Source organism: Procambarus clarkii, chromosome 23 (assembly GCF_040958095.1).
Source record: "Procambarus clarkii isolate CNS0578487 chromosome 23, FALCON_Pclarkii_2.0, whole genome shotgun sequence".
Lineage (NCBI taxonomy): Eukaryota > Metazoa > Arthropoda > Malacostraca > Decapoda > Cambaridae > Procambarus > Procambarus clarkii.
In genome coordinates this window covers 10,580,261-10,595,557 of record NC_091172.1, presented here as the reverse complement: position 1 = coordinate 10,595,557, position 15,297 = coordinate 10,580,261, and the positions used below count along the sequence as shown (strand labels likewise).

The following is a 15,297-nucleotide window of genomic DNA, read 5'->3' as shown; positions in this document are numbered from 1 at the left end:
CAACCAGTTTATTCCGCTAAAATTAAAGTCACCCATGACATAAATACTGTTAGATCTAGATGCTCTAGATATTTCATCCCATAGATGCTTTGCTTCCATTCTGTCTAAATTTGGTGGCCTATATATTACTCCTATTATAATATTATTAGCTTTTTCGTTTAATTCAATCCAAATAGTTTCTGTGTGTGGCTCTGTTTTGATTCCCTCTTTGAGACTACATTTCAAATTGTCCCTAACATATATGGCTACTCCACCTCCTCGTCTAATATATCTATCTGTGTGAAATAGTTTAAATCCATATATTTGATATTCAGCTAATAGTTCTCTATTTTCTACATTCATCCACGTTTCGGTAAGTGCAATAATATCTATTTTTTCTGTGCAGACAAGAGCATTTAATTCGTTAATTTTATTTCTTAGACTTCTACTGTTAGTGTAATATACCCTAAGTGAATTGTTATTTTGCGGACCTTCTCTTTCCCTGATCGTTTTGCCAATTCCTTTCTCCCACAAACACATACTTTTATTACCTCCTTCCTCCAAATCAATTCCCATACCTCTATCTACTAACAGTTTAAACCCAAACAAACACCTCTAACCACTTCTTCTAGCGAGTTCGCAACAGCAACAACCCCAGCTCTCGATAGATGCACCCCATCACGAGCATACATTTCATTTCTTCCATAGAAGTGTTCCCAGTTGTCTATGAAAGATATTGCATTTGATTTGCAATATCTTTCCAGCCGGCAATTGACACCAAGTGCCCTCGATATCCATTCATTTCCCACTCCCTTTCTTGGAAGAATGCCACATATGATCGGGATTCCTCCCTTGCTCCTAACTAACTCTATGGCTGTTTTATACCTCTGAATCAGTTCCTCACTCCTGACTCGACCAACATCATTTCCTCCCACGCTAATGCAAATAATGGGATTGTTCCCATTACCAGAAATAATATCATTCATGTTGTTTATAATATCACCAATGCCAGCTCCGGGATAGCAAACCCTTAACCTGTTCCCCCTATCTCTAGCACAAAACGTTCTATCCAAATACCTTATCTGGGAATCTCCCACAACTAATGTTTGCTTAGGTACTTCCTTTACTTTCTGAGGGGCCTGCGCTTCCTTTCTCTTCGTTGCTTTCCCTTTTGCGCGATCCACAGTCTCTCCACAGCACTCGTCCTCCAAAACGTCAAATGAATTTGAAGTTGCTATGGCGTTTGAAGGCGGCTTTATCAAAGTCTTCTTAAGGCCCCTGTCTTTCGCAACTCTCCAAGACGAGGTCCCTTTACTGCTGGTCTCCTCCTTCGTTACTTCTCGTTGTTTTTTAAGCTGACGCACCTCCTCCCGCAGAGAGTCCAACTCTGTCCTCAGGGCTCCCACTAGAGTCACCAGGTCCTTCACTACAACTTCCATATTGCTATGATAATATAACAACACTCAGGAGCTCCGGTTAACACAACCTCTCACTGTGACTTCACCTGACCGACCCAAATAAATTATTTTATTTGCTATTATAATAGCAAATAAAATTCGTCTTCATCTTGAAAAACATAAATTAATAATTGAGTCGCAACACGGTTTTATAAATGGCCGTTCATGTTTAACAAATTTGTTATCTTTTTATTCTAGCATTGTTGAGGCAGTTGATAGTGGTAAGGATTGCGATGTTGTATACCTTGACTTTAGCAAAGCTTTTGATACAGTGCCACATGAAAGACTGATTAAAAAGATAGAGTCTCATGGTATTGGGGGTGCTATATTAAGCTGGATTAGGGCATGGCTATACCAAAGGAAACAGAGAGTTAGTATAAATGGAATCAAGTCAGAGTGGGAAAATGTTGTAAGTGGAGTGCCTCAAGGCTCTGTCCTGGGACCTCTGTTGTTTATAATATATATAAATGATTTAGATTCAGGTTTGAGTAGCAACATTTGCAAATTTGCCGATGATACGAAAATCGGTAGGGAAATTAATTCGGAGGAGGACTCACTATCACTTCAAGTTGATCTAGATAGGGTTTTGAAATGGTCAAAGGATTGGCAGATGCAGTTTAATGCTGATAAATGTAAAGTTCTGAGGTTAGGTAATGATGATAGAGTTACAAGATACGAGCTAGATGGTGTTGTGATTGCGAAGTCGGATTGCGAAAGGGATCTGGGAGTTATGATTAGTAAGAATTTAAAACAAAAGGATCAATGCATAAATGTTCGTAATAAGGCAAATCGGACACTTGGATTTATTAATCGCAGCGTTAGTAACAAGACACCTGGTGTGGTTCTCAAGCTATATCTTGCTCTAGTTAGGCCCCATTTAGATTATGCAGTTCAGTTTTGGTCGCCATATTATAGAATGGATATAAATTCACTTGAACGTGTCCAGCGTAGGATGACTAAGTTAATTCCCCAAATTAGAAATCTTTCATATGAAGAAAGATTAACAAAGCTTAAGTTGCATTCACTGGAAAGGCGAAGAGTTAGGGGTGACATGATAGAGGTTTACAAGTGGATGAATGGACATAACCGGGGGGATATTGGTAGGGTATTAAAAGTATCAACACAGGACAGAACACGAAACAATGGGTATAAATTGGATAAGTTTAGATTTAGGAAAGACTTGGGTAAATACTGGTTCAGTAACAGGGTTGTTGATTTGTGGAACCAATTGCCGCGTAACATTGTGGAGGTGGGGTCCCTCGATTGTTTCAAGCACGGGTTGGACAAGTATATGAGTGGGATTGGGTGGTTATAGAATAGGAGCTGCCTCGTATGGGCCAATAGGCCTTCTGCAGTTACCTTTGTTCTTATGTAACATCACACTCTTAATCTAAGAACATAAGAACAAAGGTAACTGAAGAAGGCCTATTGGCCCATACGAGGCAGCTCCTATCTGTAACCACCCAATCCCACTCATATACATGTCCAACCCGCGCTTGAAACAATCTAGATACACTTGTACTAACTACACGTGGTTAGAAAAGTTACTGCGTAATGGAATATGCATAAATCAGAGTTGAACTAGAAAGCATACTTGATAAATAAAATTATCAAGATGTCTTGGCTATACTCACTGGTTATCAATAAATATTTACATAAAATAGGTTAAGATATAAAATGATTTAAAGAATGAATGATAAATGATTTAAAGACTATTACCCCTTGTGGGAGGGGATTGGTAGTACCAGCATTTGCAGGTAGGTGACGTTGGCAGTGTGGTATGGTACCACCCCTGGGAGATGGTGGACGTTGGAGCTCATTGTGTGAGGTGGTGGTCCGAGGAGGAACATCGTTTTTGGTAGGCATATGCGAGAAATAACTTTATTATTGTGTAAAATGTTCTTATTGTCTCTCCTATGTGAATACTACCTGACTGAGAATAAACTTTATCTGATTGATTGATTGATAAAGATTAAGCCACCCAAGAGGTGGCACGGGCATGAATAGCCCGTAAGTGGTACAATTTTGTTTTTTGTTTTTTTCTCAGTATTTCTGAGGTTGCATTTAACCATCAAGCTGTTATCGCGGGGAAGGATACTGCTTCACAGTCTTTATGAGGGTGTCCAGCTGCTGGACACCTTTGTTGACCAGGAGAGTGGCTGTGTTGATGGCTTCAGGGTGGCCACTGCATGATTCAGGAACTCTTAAAGCTCTTCTAAGGTCATTGGTTGCTTCACATTCCAGTAGATAGTGAAGTAATGGCTTTTCTGTGACAGTTTGGCAGAAGATGCACTCTCTCTGTCGGGGTTCACCAATCTCCCAGTTGCATCTGTAACCTAGACGTAGTCTATATAACCTAACTGCTATTTCCCTGTGGATTCCTTTTGGGATATTTAACCTTTCTAATTTGGTTGCCTGAAGATACCATGTTGCAGATGGCGAACCTTCAGCTATTCTCTGGTGCAGGTAGGCTTTGTTGAGATGTGAGAGTTTTTTGGTGATGATGTTTTTTATGTTCTCTAGGCTGGGTTGAATTGTTTTATGTATCACTGGATGACGAGTTGCCAATTTAGCAATTTCATCAGCTTTTTCATTTAATGGGATTCCAATATGGGATGGGATCCAGCTTAAAGTTATGTTGAGTCCTTTGCCTTTAGCGACTGTTCCAAGATACAAAATGGTGGTAATTATTTCCACATTATCTTTCCACTGTTTTTGTCCTAGTATTTGAAGTGCAGCTTTTGAGTCTTGGAAGGCTTCAAACGAACCCCACCACGCCTACAGCGGAGCCGAAACCCCCACCAAAACGAATACCAGCTCCCATGCCCACTAAAACCGCGTGGGGTCTACCCATTCAGGAAGAGGGGGCACACGGCCCTTCACCATCGGCCATGGTGAAGGGTGAGAAGACCTCTGTACAGGACAAAAAGAAAGATGGAAGACATAAGAATCATGTTCAAAGCAGTCGGCCTCCCATTTCATCCAGCAAGCACACTGGGGCCAATAGGAGTAGCAATTCCAGTGCCAAAGTTACCACCGAGAAGGGTCTAAAAGCCACTAGGCCCCTAACCTGCACAACATTAAATAGTGCTCCCACTGAACTGGACGCTCTCTGGCCAATGCTCAAAACTTTGGTCACTGAGTTGATCGAAAGTCTGCTGTCTTCACATGGAATCAAGCAAACCACAGAGACTCGGAAGACAATTGAGCACAAGCTCAAAAAATTCGAAGATGTAATATCCACACCGTCAAGACAGCAGGGCAGGAGACACCCCCATAAAAAGCAGATAGAGTCCAGCTCGTCGGAAAGCGACACTGATGAGTCAATTTCAGGTCCACTAAGAACCTATACACCAATTGCAACTTCCATGGCGTGTTCATCAGACTCCATGGATACCACGGAATTATCAGCAAATTCCAAGAACCTAGAATTCTAAAGTTCCTGCAATGGAATGCACAAGGACTGCGCACTAAATTGCAACACTTGCAATGCATAGCAGTAACCAAAGGCATAGACATCCGGATACTACAGGAGAGCTTGCTTCGAGCCGGATTAGAACCTAAAATCTCAGGCTATCGAGGCTTCTTCCTTCCATGGATCAATGGGCAATCCAGGGGATAAGAACATAAGAACAAAGGTAACTGCAGAAGGCCTATTGGCCCATACGAGGCAGCTCCTATTCTATAACCACCCAATCCCACTCATATACTTGTCCAACCCGTGCTTGAAACAATCGAGGGACCCCACCTCCACAATGTTACGCGGCAATTGGTTCCACAAATCAACAACCCTGTTACCGAACCAGTATTTACCCAAGTCTTTCCTAAATCTAAACTTATCCAATTTATATCCATTGTTTCGTGTTCTGTCCTGTGTTGATACTTTTAATACCCTATTAATATCCCCCCGGTTATGTCCATTCATCCACTTGTAAACCTCTATCATGTCACCCCTAACTCTTCGCCTTTCCAGTGAATGCAACTTAAGCTTTGTTAATCTTTCTTCATATGAAAGATTTCTAATTTGGGGAATTAACTTAGTCATCCTACGCTGGACACGTTCAAGTGAATTTATATCCATTCTATAATATGGCGACCAAAACTGAACTGCATAATCTAAATGGGGCCTAACTAGAGCAAGATATAGCTTGAGAACCACACCAGGTGTCTTGTTACTAACGCTGCGATTAATAAATCCAAGTGTCCGATTTGCCTTATTACGAACATTTATGCATTGATCCTTTTGTTTTAAATTCTTACTAATCATAACTCCCAGATCCCTTTCGCAATCCGACTTCGCAATCACAACACCATCTAGCTCGTATCTTGTAACTCTATCATCATTACCTAACCTCAGAACTTTACATTTATCAGCATTAAACTGCATCTGCCAATCCTTTGACCATTTCAAAACCCTATCTAGATCAACTTGAAGTGATAGTGAGTCCTCCTCCGAATTAATTTCCCTACCGATTTTCGTATCATCGGCAAATTTGCAAATGTTGCTACTCAAACCTGAATCTAAATCATTTATATATATTATAAACAACAGAGGTCCCAGGACAGAGCCTTGAGGCACTCCACTTACAACATTTTCCCACTCTGACTTGATTCCATTTATACTAACTCTCTGTTTCCTTTGGTATAGCCATGCCCTAATCCAGCTTAATATAGCACCCCCAATACCATGAGACTCTATTTTTTTAATCAGTCTTTCATGTGGCACTGTATCAAAAGCTTTGCTAAAGTCAAGGTATACAACATCGCAATCCTTACCACTATCAACTGCCTCAACAATGCTAGAATAAAAAGATAACAAATTTGTTAAACATGAACGGCCATTTATAAAACCATGTTGCGACTCAATTATTAATTTATGTTTTTCAAGATGAAGACGAATTTTATTTGCTATTATAGATTCGAGTAACTTTCCCACAATAGACGTTAGGCTAATTGGTCGATAGTTAGACGCAAGTGATCTATCTCCTTTCTTAAAAACTGGTATCACATTAGCAACTTTCCAAAACTCTGGCACTCTGCCTGACTCTATTGATTTATTAAATATGGTTGACAGTGGGTCACAAAGCTCCTCTTTGCATTCTTTAAGCACCCTGGCAAACACTTCATCCGGCCCTGGGGATTTGTTTGGTTTGAGTTTTACTATTTGTTTAAGAACATCCTCCCTGGTAACTGCTAAACTCGTCAACCTGTCCTCGTCCCCACCCACATAGACTTGTTCGGCTGAAGGCATATTGTTAAGTTCCTCTTTAGTAAATACAGATACAAAATATTTATTAAAAATACTACTCATCTCTTCATCACTATCTGTTATTTGACCTGTCTCAGTTTTTAATGGACCTATCCTTTCCCTAGTCTTAGTACGATATAACTGAAAAAACCCTTTAGGATTTGTCTTTGCTTGCCCTGCTATGCGAACTTCATAGTTTCTTTTTGCTTTCCTTATCTCTTTTTTAACATTTCTAACCAGTTGTACGAATTCCTGTTCTAAAGTGACCTCCCCATTTTTAATCCTTTTGTACCAAGCTCTCTTTTTACCTATAAGGTTCTTCAAATTCTTTGTTATCCACTTTGGGTCATTAGTATTCGATCTATTCAATTTGTATGGTATACTACGTTCCTGTGCTTTGTTTAGAATATTCTTAAATAAGTTATATATTGAATCCACATCGAAATCCCCATTTAAGTCACCTATCGCTGGGTTCATGTCTCGCTCCAAGACCGGCCCACACCCCATACCCAAGACTTTCCAATCAATTTGACCCAAAAAATTTCTTAGGCTATTAAAATCAGCTTTTCGAAAATCTGGCACTTTAACAGAATTTTCTCCTACTGGTCTATTCCATTCTATGCTAAATCTGATTTCTTTGTGATCACTGCTCCCTAGCTCACTCCCTATTTCGATGTCATTAATTTGCGTTTCCCTGTTTGTTAACACTAAATCTAAAATATTATTTTCCCGTGTTGGTTCCTTAATGTGTTGCGTAAGAAAGCAATCGTCAATTAATTCTAGAAAATCTTCTGCTTCACTATTCCCTGTTTTGTTCAACCAGTTTATTCCGCTAAAATTAAAGTCACCCATGACATAAATACTGTTAGATCTAGATGCTCTAGATATTTCATCCCATAGATGCTTTGCTTCCATTCTGTCTAAATTTGGTGGCCTATATATTACTCCTATTATAATATTATTAGCTTTTTCGTTTAATTCAATCCAAATAGTTTCTGTGTGTGGCTCTGTTTTGATTCCCTCTTTGAGACTACATTTCAAATTGTCCCTAACATATATGGCTACTCCACCTCCTCGTCTAATATATCTATCTGTGTGAAATAGTTTAAATCCATATATTTGATATTCAGCTAATAGTTCTCTATTTTCTACATTCATCCACGTTTCGGTAAGTGCAATAATATCTATTTTTTCTGTGCAGACAAGAGCATTTAATTCGTTAATTTTATTTCTTAGACTTCTACTGTTAGTGTAATATACCCTAAGTGAATTGTTATTTTGCGGACCTTCTCTTTCCCTGATCGTTTTGCCAATTCCTTTCTCCCACAAACACATACTTTTATTACCTCCTTCCTCCAAATCAATTCCCATACCTCTATCTACTAACAGTTTAAACCCAAACAAACACCTCTAACCACTTCTTCTAACGAGTTCGCAACAGCAACAACCCCAGCTCTCGATAGATGCACCCCATCACGAGCATACATTTCATTTCTTCCATAGAAGTGTTCCCAGTTGTCTATGAAAGATATTGCATTTGATTTGCAATATCTTTCCAGCCGGCAATTGACACCAAGTGCCCTCGATATCCATTCATTTCCCACTCCCTTTCTTGGAAGAATGCCACATATGATCGGGATTCCTCCCTTGCTCCTAACTAACTCTATGGCTGTTTTATACCTCTGAATCAGTTCCTCACTCCTAACTCGACCAACATCATTTCCTCCCACGCTAATGCAAATAATGGGATTGTTCCCATTACCAGCCATAATATCATTCATGTTGTTTATAATATCACCAATGCCAGCTCCGGGATAGCAAACCCTTAACCTGTTCCCCCTATCTCTAGCACAAAACGTTCTATCCAAATACCTTATCTGGGAATCTCCCACAACTAATGTTTGCTTAGGTACTTCCTTTACTTTCTGAGGGGCCTGCGCTTCCTTTCTCTTCGTTGCTTTCCCTTTTGCGCGATCCACAGTCTCTCCACAGCACTCGTCCTCCAAAACGTCAAATGAATTAGAAGTTGCTATGGCGTTTGAAGGCGGCTTTATCAAAGTCTTCTTAAGGCCTCTGTCTTTCACAACTCTCCAAGACGAGGTCCCTTTACTGCTGGTCTCCTCCTTCGTTACTTCTCGTTGTTTTTTGAGCTGACGCACCTCCTCCCGCAGAGAGTCCAACTCTGTCCTCAGGATGTGCAATCTATGTAAAATGTGACTTGATCTCCAAATCCATAACCAGCCCACCCAATTGTGGAGCAGGGACAGAGGTAATGGGAGTCACCATTGAGCTAAGACACGACAAACTTGAAGTGTTCAATGTGTTCAGGTCTCCACAAGCCGAAATGGATCTCTCTGTGTTATTTGGACACGCGACAACAACAAACACAATCATTTGTGGAGATTTTAATGCCCATCATCGATTGGCACTGGGCTCGAACAGAACAAATGAAGCCGGCATACACATTACACATCTACTGGACCAGCTTCCAGAAATACAAATCCTAAACAAGAATGAACCTACCCACATCCAAGGAGGCAGATTAGACCTAACCTTCGTTTCAGCCTCCCTAAGAGATGCAGCAACATGGTCAGTTGAGCCCACACTCACAAGCGACCACTATGGGGTCCAAATTTATCTTCAGTTAGACCTACCCACCCCACCTCCGCCTCCATCTGAAGCCTGGAACTTTGCTTTAGCAAACTGGGGCCGATTTCAAAACTATCTGCGTACAGTATAGTTTAAAAGACGATTCCAATGATTCTCCATGGAAACCTTTCTACTGAGCTTCCTTGCCAAATGTTACAGTCAGACAGACAGACAGTCTGTCTGTCTGTCTGTCTGCCTCTCTCTGTCTGTTTTTCATTTTATCTACTTCAAGTGTAATTTTGTATTATTTAAATCTATGGTTAACTCTAAATATTAATGCCGTGAGAGAGAACTCTCCTCTCTTTCTACTCTCTTGTTGACTGTTTGAGTCGCTCACCGCCTGAGTGACTGACTGAGGGACTGAGGGACTATCTATTGTCATGTAATGGAACATAAGAACAAAGGCAACTGCAGAAGGCCTATTGGCCCATACGAGGCAACTCCTATTTATAACCACCCAATCCCACTCATATACTTGTCCAACCCGCGCTTGAAACAATGGAGGGACCCCACCTCCACCACGTTACGCGGTAATTGATTCCACAAATCAACAACCCTGTTACTGAACCAGTATTTACCCAAGTCTTTCCTAAATCTAAACTTATCCAATTTATACCCATTGTTTCGTGTTCTGTCTTGTGTTGATACTTTTAATACCCTATTAATATCCCCTTTGCCTGGAGTGCCTGGTAAATAAATGTGAAAGAAAAGGACAACACCAGCAAACAGAGAAACTGTCTGGTTTGAGTGGATAGGACAGACAGAAAGAGGGGATTAAAGAATTGACATTGACTGACAGGTAACATGTGGGAAGGGAGTAAGGCAGAGGGAGTGTAGGGGGGGGAGGAGGAGGAGCAGGGGGAGGATGTGGTCACACAAGAGTGTGCTGACCAGCTCAGTTGTGTCAGGACTCTCCACCTGAGAGGATGTTTGCCTGTGAGAGTGAAGGGAAATAAACAATTAACTCTAAATTCCTGTGGTCACGTCGGAGGGGAGAGAGCAAACCACTTCCTTGCTGCAGGAGCCTCACGCCGCCCCGAAATTGGTATCAGATATAGCTCCGTTGTGTTACATAAGAACATAAGAACAAAGGCAACTGCAGAAGGCCTGTTGGCCCATACGAGGCAGCTCCTATTTATAACCACCCAATCCCACTCATATACATGTCCAACCCATGCTTGAAACAATCGAGGGACCCCACCTCCACAATGTTACGCGGCAATTGGTTCCACAAATCAACAACCCTGTTACTTAACCAGTATTTACCCAAGTCTTTCCTAAATCTAAACTTATCCAATTTCAACCAGTGTGTGTGTGAGAGAGAGAGGAAACAGGGAATATTTTGTTTTTAACAGTGTTTTCACCACGACTTACGCCTGGAGAGGGAGAGAGTATCTCGCTTTGTGGTGTGAGACATTTCTACATCCTCCTCCTCATCCCAGTGAGACAACTGTTACTGCACACATGAGTTGAGTATGTATGTATCCATCTTCACTCAATTAATATTATTATTCACACCTATTTCTTATCAATCGCATTTGAATTCATCTCTACCGTATAACACTCCTCCATGATTACCCTAACTTACCTCCTACCACTCTACACTCCCATATTTTTTTATAAAAAAAAAAAAGATACTAGGGCGAATCATTTTGGGTTTTCACTCGTTCATAAAATGGAACCTCATACCCGCCATATGCTAAACGATCCTTTTGACATTTCTAAATTTTGAATTTTTGTATTTATTTCTTTTTCAATACTAAGCAAAATTACATCATTCTCCCCTTTGCAATCATCATCATTGTTATCATTAGCATATGCTGGGGGCCGTAGGCTGTGCACCATCTGTGCACCATGTTGCAACCCAATGTGGTGACTGACCTGTGAGATTTATATTTATTTAATTTATATGAATTTATATAGAATTTATATTTACATTAATTTATATACTTCGATAGCAATTTGTATAATGATAAGTGGACTGTATTTCTGCAATAATCTCATAATCTCACAAATCGATCCTCTACACATTAGGGGGGTTTATATTAATTTAATTTATATATATGCAGCCAATCAAACTACAGTATTAGACTACATACATTGAAGAGGTTCCTTATCTTATTGTACAGCAGGCCTTAGTCCACCAGGTATAACCAGGATGTAGACACCACATTTTCCCTCTTTGAGGTAGCTTCCATCACCCTGGTAACTGATGCACAAAGCATGCTTCCTCGTCTTGACCTGTCAAAAGGGCGCTAGCTGAAGCCAGATTCCTATATATGACAGCTATATCAGAGAAACACTGTACATGGAACAATGAAGACCTGGGCTAATTACCTTTAGTTTGAGGCTGCCTTGTGCTCTAACCGGATCACCCTATATCCACTGACATTAATGGCCATAAATGAAAGATAAATGGGTTTCGGAAGAACACTTAACTTGAATTTGTTGACAGCGTGTTGAAGATGGTACACCTTTGGTTTCCATAACACTACGTCCAAGTAAAATTAACAGGAGCCGTATTTGCTCCCGTGAGCCTCTGGTCTAATATAAACAATGGCTGCCCCTCCTTCCTCACCCTGACGCCTGGCTTACATTGTCCAGATGACAGAAAGTGATAGAAGGGTCACATTAACTCTACTTTAATATTGATAATTAAGTTAATTTATATGAGATGTTTTTATGATGGTAAAGTCCAAAGACTAATGTATTTAAGAATAATTCCCACCATAATAGGTGGAGAATTTATAATAGTATGTGGTGATGATATCCCGTTTTCTATAGACGGTAATTCCACTACAAGTTACGTTTTCTATGGTTAACTTGTTTATACAATACAGCAATTATTATCTGTCTGTATGTTATATTAAATGGTGTCGGATTTTCCGACACCCAAGATGTATGCACGGTCTGTGTCCCCTGTATCCCCCTCCTACGCCACACATTTAGTATATCTTATACTTCTGTGCATTTGAGTTGTACAGTGTTGGTATTAATATTATATTTTTATATCATTATTTCAGTATTGGTTATTCCTGCGTCTGTGTGATACAGTGCATACTATTTTCTTTTCAGACACCAGTGGATGAGTAAGTCATTGAGTATTTTTTGTGTAATGAAGTTTTAAATAAAATAAAATGAGACACATATATACATACATACAAAAAGAATAGGGATGGTAGAAGAAATGTTCAGTGAGGGTCCACAAAGTCTTCTCTGTGAGACTTTCTTTATTTTCTTCTCAGATACTATGGGTCCCTACAATTGCACCAGAGGTGGTACCTTTACTACACACACACACACACACACACACACACACACACACACACACACACACACACACACACACACACACACACACACACACACACACACACACACACTCCATCATTCAGAAATCAGGAATGTGACGTGTATCTCTCTTATCCCTAGTATCTGAAGGTGGGGAATGCTACATGTACCACTATCGCCCTGGTGGGCCTTAAGGACTGTGGTCTGCATCAAGAGGTGTGTCAGGTGGCCCTTAAGGTGGTGGGCGGCTTGGAGGTGCTCCTCAACATCCTCCGCACCAGTAATCTCCGCTGTAACGTGAGTCTTGACCTTCTGCTGGTATACCTTGATTGATTGATTGATAAAGATTAAGCCACCCAAGAGGTTGGTATACCTTGCTCAATAACAGAACACCCTAGAGTGATGCTCGCCTCATCTGCTATCATAGGAGCATGGTGTGTGTGTGTGTGTGTGTGTGTGTGTGTGTGTGTGTGTGTGTGTGTGTGTGTGTGTGTCTGTGTGTGTGTGTGTGTGTGTGTGTGTGTGTGTATGTGTGTGTAGTGTGTGTGTGTGTGTGTGTGTGTGTGTGTGTGTGTGTGTAGTGTGTGTGTGTGTGTGTGTGTGTGTGTGTGTGTGTGTGTGTGTGTGTGTGTGTGTGTGTAGTGTGTGTGTGTGTGTGTGTAGTGTGTGTGTGTGTGTGTGTAGTGTGTGTGTGTGTGTGTGTGTAGTGTGTGTGTGTGTGTGTGTGTGTGTGTGTGTGTGTGTGTGTGTGTGTGTGTGTGTGTGTGTGTACTCACCTAGTTGTGCCTGCATGATCAATTTCTTGCTCATGGGTCCCACTTTCCCAGCAGTTGGTTGTCTAGTGCAATGACTCCTGGTCTATTTCCCTATCATACCTTTTTTTAAAGTTAAAAATTAGCTACAGTTATTCTCAAGAATCTGCTCCTTGAGGTCATTCCATTTACTCACTATACTTACATTAAAAGAAAACTTCCAAACATCACTATGACACATCTGAGTCTCAAGCTTCTTTTTGTGCCCCCTTATTCTATTGATATTCATTGTAAACATTTCCTGTTTCCACCTTGTCAATCCCTCTAAGTATTTTACACGTCTGTATCATGTCTCCCCCTCTCCCTCCTTTCTACTGTGGTCAGGTTTAGTTGCTTCAGTCTCTCTTTGTACCTCAACCGTCACAGCTCTGCGATAAGTCTCGTTGACAATTTCTGTACTTTTTCGAGCGTCCTTATGTGTCTTTTGAGATGGGGGGGGGGGGATGGTCCAAGATGGGGCGGCATACTCTAAGACTGGCCTCAGACAGACGGTATACAGTGATCTAAAAGCCTCCTTATTCAGGTTTCTGAAGGATGTTCTGACCTTTGCCAGAGTAGAGAAAGCGGCTGACGTTATTCTATTTATATGAGCCTCTAAAGTTAGGTTTGGTGTGATGTCTGCTCCCAGGACTTTTTCTTTAGTCTTTATAGGGTGGTAGTTTCCATTCATCGGGTATTGGCTTTTCGGTCTCCTGGCTCCTGTTCTCATTTCCAACACCATGCTCTTGTTAGTGTTGAACTCTAGCAGCCATTTCTTAGACCAGCTCTGCAATTTGTTCAAGTCATCCTGGAGAATCTTACAATGCTCATCTGTCTCAATCCTTCACATTAGTTTTGCATCATCTGCAAGCATCGACATAAAAGACTCAACTCCTGCAGTCAAGTTATTTACATAAAATTGGAATATAATAGGTCCCAGCACCGACCCTTGAGGCACTCCGCTTGTTACTCTGCGCCAGTCGGACTCCTCGCTCCTCACTATCACACTCTGACACCTGTCTGTTAGGTAATTCCTTTCTACGTCTACCTTTCCGTCTACTCCCGCCTGCCTCTCAAGTCTGTATAGTAACCTTTTATGTACAGTAACTGTATAGTAACTGTTTGTATAGTAACTGTATCAAAGGCTTTTTAGCAGTCCAGAAATATGCAATCTGCCCATCCTTCCCTGCCTTGCCTTTTTTCGTTACCTTATCATAGAATTCCAGGAGGTTCGTCAGACATGATTTCTCTTCTTTAACCCTTATTTATTTATTTATTTATTTATTTATGCATATACAAGAATGTACATAAGGAATGTGAGGATACAAATATGGTAATTACAGTCTTGTAAAGCCACTAGCACGCGCAGCGTTTCGGGCAGATCCCTTCTTCCTCCTCGAGCTCGTCCATCTTCTGCTCTTCCTCCTCGAGCTCGTCCATCTTCTGCTCTTCCTCCTCGAGCTCGTCCATCTTCTGCTCTTCCTCCTCGCTCACCTCCTAGTCAAATTGTTTTAAAAAGAGCGATTTTTAGCCAAATTATGACAACTAATTTTATCTGATCATATAATAACTAAATGTATTTTGAATGTTTCATACAGCCATTATATATCATTCACAATTTATTAATGAATTTTACAAAAAAAAGACCATAAATTTTATATATAAAGGCGTGTTATTGTTTACTTACAAACCTAATTTTTTCTAGATGTGCAACTAGTCTTAGCTTTATAATTCTTTCAAGTCTTTGCAAGGGATGCTTGTGAGCGACACTGGTCTGTAGTTAATTTCCTCTTCTCTATCTCCTTTCCTGTAGATTGGCGCCACATTTGCCTACTTCCAGCAGCTGGGCAATTTATCCTGAGAAAGTGACTCATTAAAATTA

General features: G+C 40.6%; 1 protein-coding gene across 2 annotated transcripts in view; it reads left to right on the top strand.

The window, feature by feature from the left end:
* gudu (Armadillo repeat-containing protein gudu) overlaps positions 1-15,297 on the top strand; it is a 136,842-nt gene that overhangs the window by 34,616 nt on the left and 86,929 nt on the right. For both annotated transcript variants that reach the window (XM_069329876.1, XM_069329877.1), the window contains exon 3: positions 12,766-12,921. In XM_069329876.1, coding sequence (XP_069185977.1) covers positions 12,766-12,921 — 156 coding nt within the window. The remainder of the gene's footprint in view (positions 1-12,765; positions 12,922-15,297) is intronic.